Here is a 3,761-nt window from a genome sequence, read left to right on the forward strand (position 1 = left end):
CATGAGGATTATACTTATTCAAACATTTCTGTGAGTTTACATGTTCCAGGAATTCTTTTGATTGGTTTTAACCTTTGACTTGTCCACATGCCATCCTGTAGATTAAATCAATATATTTTATTTCTTCTTGAGGCTCCATTCTGTTGTTTTGACACTTCCTGATAACTGGAGAGTCAGTAGTAAATTTTTCTCTTGGTGTCCTGATTCTTGTCACTGTTATCATTCAGATAAGATAGTCCACAAATACATTGAATCAACATAGCTATTTCACACCATTATCTGAGTTAGTTACACAAATAAAAGCATTTATCATTACATAGTCTCTATTTTAATATTATGCAAAGGCCTAAGCTATATTTATCACACTACTATTTATATAATGTGTGGTGTATACAAAAGCTGATAGATTCTATTATATCAAAAAACAGTTAAAAGGGATTACAATTGTACTGTTGATACAGATTTTATTAGATCACAATTATCATTTTGATAAATCTTTGTGATCAATAATAACTTGCAAAAGCCAATACATTAATGTGAAAGCCAATAACTATATTGTAATTTATAACAGTGTTGTTCTTTTCAATCTCATCACTGCCAGCCTGGAGTATCAGCAATGGATAATAATCAGAGGGCTGAATCAGCCCAGGGTCTGTCTGGGTAATATCCCGTACCCGGGCCCCAGGGAGGCAGCAGACCTCCCCATGGGAAGAGTCTGGTCGACATACAGGGCCCTCTGTTCCCCTCAGAAGGGAGTCATCTACTATGACTACCCTTCTTTTTAATGCTAGATGTGGTGATCTGTCTGACAGATGAAGTATAATTGGGCGGCATTCAAGGCAGATTATTTTCTTTGATGGCATCTAGCTGACCCTCTGGATTCAGGGCCTCATACCTATTCTGAAGAGGCACCTAGGTTGGTGATGGGGGTTGGGAGGAATTTCCATTACCTCCCCAAATAAGAACCCATTTCCACTCCCCATCATCCACCAGGTGCCCTCGTACTGCCTGACTGTGGGAAGCATGGGAGTCCTTTGACTCCTGGTGGGCTTTCCTCAAGGAAGATGTGTGCTAATGTCTTCACAAATAATTTGATGGGAAAAGGTATGGGTGTTAACATCTTTGAAATGCTTATCTCTACTGACTTTGGGTAGCAGGTTCATTACTGGGCCCAGACAGATTGTCTTCTGAAAGAGATGAGGGTCTGCACAAGCCTGAACTTTTGAACCTTGGGGGGAAATGACAGGTTCTAGAGGGGAATATGTGGTAGGTGGATCAGGAAGGCTGTACCTTCATAGTACCTCAGCCAATGAGGAAAGGAAGAGGGCAACATGCAGCTGGGAGTTTAGGATAACAGGGAGTATGCTCCCTCTGAAACCTTGAGAGAAAAATCCCATGTGCAAATAAAGTTGAAGGATTCTTCTGTTTCCTCTTTCAAAATATACCTCTGGCATTTGTGGATTTTCTGGGCAACTGGGGGCTAGGTCCAGGATCCTTCCACCGTCTGGGGATGGCACATGGAAAGAGGAGCTGGAGGTGCCCCTCACCCACTTTCGGTGACCAGCTCCCTTCAGCACTGACCAGCACCAGGTGATTGACTGGGTACTCGAGACTGTCCAGGAGTCCTGAACAGCAAGCGGAAAAACCAAATCCTCCACCCTGGCTCCATAATGACCCAGTGAGGGGTGGGGGTTGAATCCTAAGTGGTATGTAACAAAGGTTAACCACAAGTAATATTCTAACAAGATGTGTAAGTAAAACAAGGAAGATAGCAAAGCCAGCGAGATAGCAAAGCCAGTGAGATAACAAGCACCATGAAGAGAAAGATAGCAAGTTTTAACAGAACTTGCAAACTGCAAAATTAGCTAAAAACAACTTAGACTGAAAAACAAGAAGCACCAGGCATGTGCAGAAGATAGAGGTAAAAAGTTAAAATGTGAGGAAGACTACAGAAGTCTTCACCAAAAGACCACCAGAAGACTGATGACCACCACAGAAGGAACTGACGCATGCACAAAAGCAACAAACGGTTGTAAAACCATGACACAGCTTTATGCAAATATGAGTATGCTAATGATATGTTCTAATTGTGACATTGCGTGGAAGGACTTTTAAAATGTAACTGAATGCTAAAGAAGGTTGAGTGAGTTTTTGGCAGAGAGATCCCCCTCACTCCCAGTGCTGAATAAAAAATACCTGCTCTGTAGCCCTCTGACTATAGAGTTTTATTTTCTTGTCCAGGTTTGGGCTTCAGTCTGGTGAGCCAGGCAGGAGACAATTCTCTGCCTGGCTGCAAGGTCCGCTAGAGCTATGGACTCCCTTGGCGTGCCCCGGGAATTTCTCAGAGGGACTCTGCACTTCACCAGCTCTCTGTGGGGGTAGACAAGGACTGACTGCAGGAAATTTAAGGTATTTGCTGATTGTTTTAATTTTGTTTCTGGTCTCGGTTAAGTAACTCCTGTAAGACGTGTGATGACTCACACAGGGTGCTATATCAGGGGTGAAATTCCTGATGTTGATACATATGGGGTTAGAGTCCCCTAGGGGTTAGAGTACCCTAAAAGGAAGTCTGATGACTTTTAAGTATTGGCCTAGGTCTTAGAATTTTGGGTTTGATTGTTGTATGTGTCATTTTGTGTCTTCTGTATAAGACTAGTGTTTCTTGTCTGTGTCTGTTAATAAGTTTTCATTTCCTGCCTGTGCATCTGTTTAAAGGTTTTCGGCTTATGGCACATTGTACTATGTTACTTTGTCTGTTGTGTAGATCAGGACAGTGTAGATTGTGCGGGGGTGGACCGTGTGATCCTTTCGTGTTAATTGCTTGTCAACATTGTAAACATGAATATTGGTGCAGGTCAAAACTAAGATTATATCTTGGGTTGAAAGGCAAGATGTAACCAAAGGTATGTATTCTATTATCTGTTAAAACCAGGTACTACTGCATTTTTATTTTAATTTCCTTAGTAAAGAACTGTTATTCTTATTCCCATATCTTTGCCTGAGAGCACCTTGATTTCAAGATTATAATAATTCAGGGGGGTTTACTTTTTTTTTTTTTTTTTTCCTTTTCAAGGGAGGTTTCTGCCTTCCTTAGCAGATACCTGTCTTTTCAAACCAAGACAGATTCCCAACTTGTGGTCACTGCAGTATTCGTGGAATAAGAGTAAAGAAAGGAACACAAGCAATAATTTTTGCTGTAAAGAGCGGGCACCTAGATAGCACCAGGAATGGGTACCACTGATATTAAAGAAATTGTCAAAAAGAGTCCATTGGGGTGTGTTTTAGCTCATTGGAAGAATTCAGGAGGGATCCCTAGAGGCAATTTAAAGAAAAGTGATTTAATTAAATATTGTAATCAATGGTGGCCACTATATAAATTAGAAAATTAAGAAAAGTGGCCTGTAAACGGGACCTTACAATGTAATACTCTAGTGCAGTTAATGTTGTTTTTAAGAAGAGAAGACAAATGAAATGAAGTTATTTACCTGGATGTTTTTCACTCTGAGAAACAAGCCTGAGTGGCAGAGAGGGTGTGGTATTAATTTACACCCACAAGATCCTTTTGTTTTGGCCCTAGAAAAGGATGGAGGTACAAGAAAAATAAGGTATTGTTCTGCATGTAGTATAGGTGAGAGATGCCCTTAAGTGAAGAGATAGATAGTGAGGTTGATCTTTTAGAATTACAATCTGATCTCTTCAGGAGAGTCCCCAGGCCCCCTCAGTTATCACCTAGTGGTAGTAGATTAGAAAGTGAGAAAGGA

The 3,761-nt window shown here is 40.9% G+C and overlaps 1 protein-coding gene across 1 annotated transcript in view; it reads right to left on the reverse strand.

The window, feature by feature from the left end:
- Positions 1–1,480: 1,480 nt before the first annotated feature.
- Positions 1,481–3,761, reverse strand: part of LOC148183270 (creatine kinase S-type, mitochondrial-like) — a 38,146-nt gene continuing 35,865 nt past the window's right edge. The window contains exons 6-7 of the mRNA XM_088061375.1: positions 1,552–1,625; positions 1,481–1,504 (exon numbers count right to left, since the gene is read on the reverse strand). Of these exons, the coding sequence (XP_087917501.1) occupies positions 1,481–1,504; positions 1,552–1,625 (98 nt within the window). The remainder of the gene's footprint in view (positions 1,505–1,551; positions 1,626–3,761) is intronic.

Source organism: Pseudopodoces humilis, chromosome 12 (genome assembly GCF_049639895.1).
Source record: "Pseudopodoces humilis isolate 2021_Gansu_Grassland_sample_001 chromosome 12, ASM4963989v1, whole genome shotgun sequence".
Lineage (NCBI taxonomy): Eukaryota > Metazoa > Chordata > Aves > Passeriformes > Paridae > Pseudopodoces > Pseudopodoces humilis.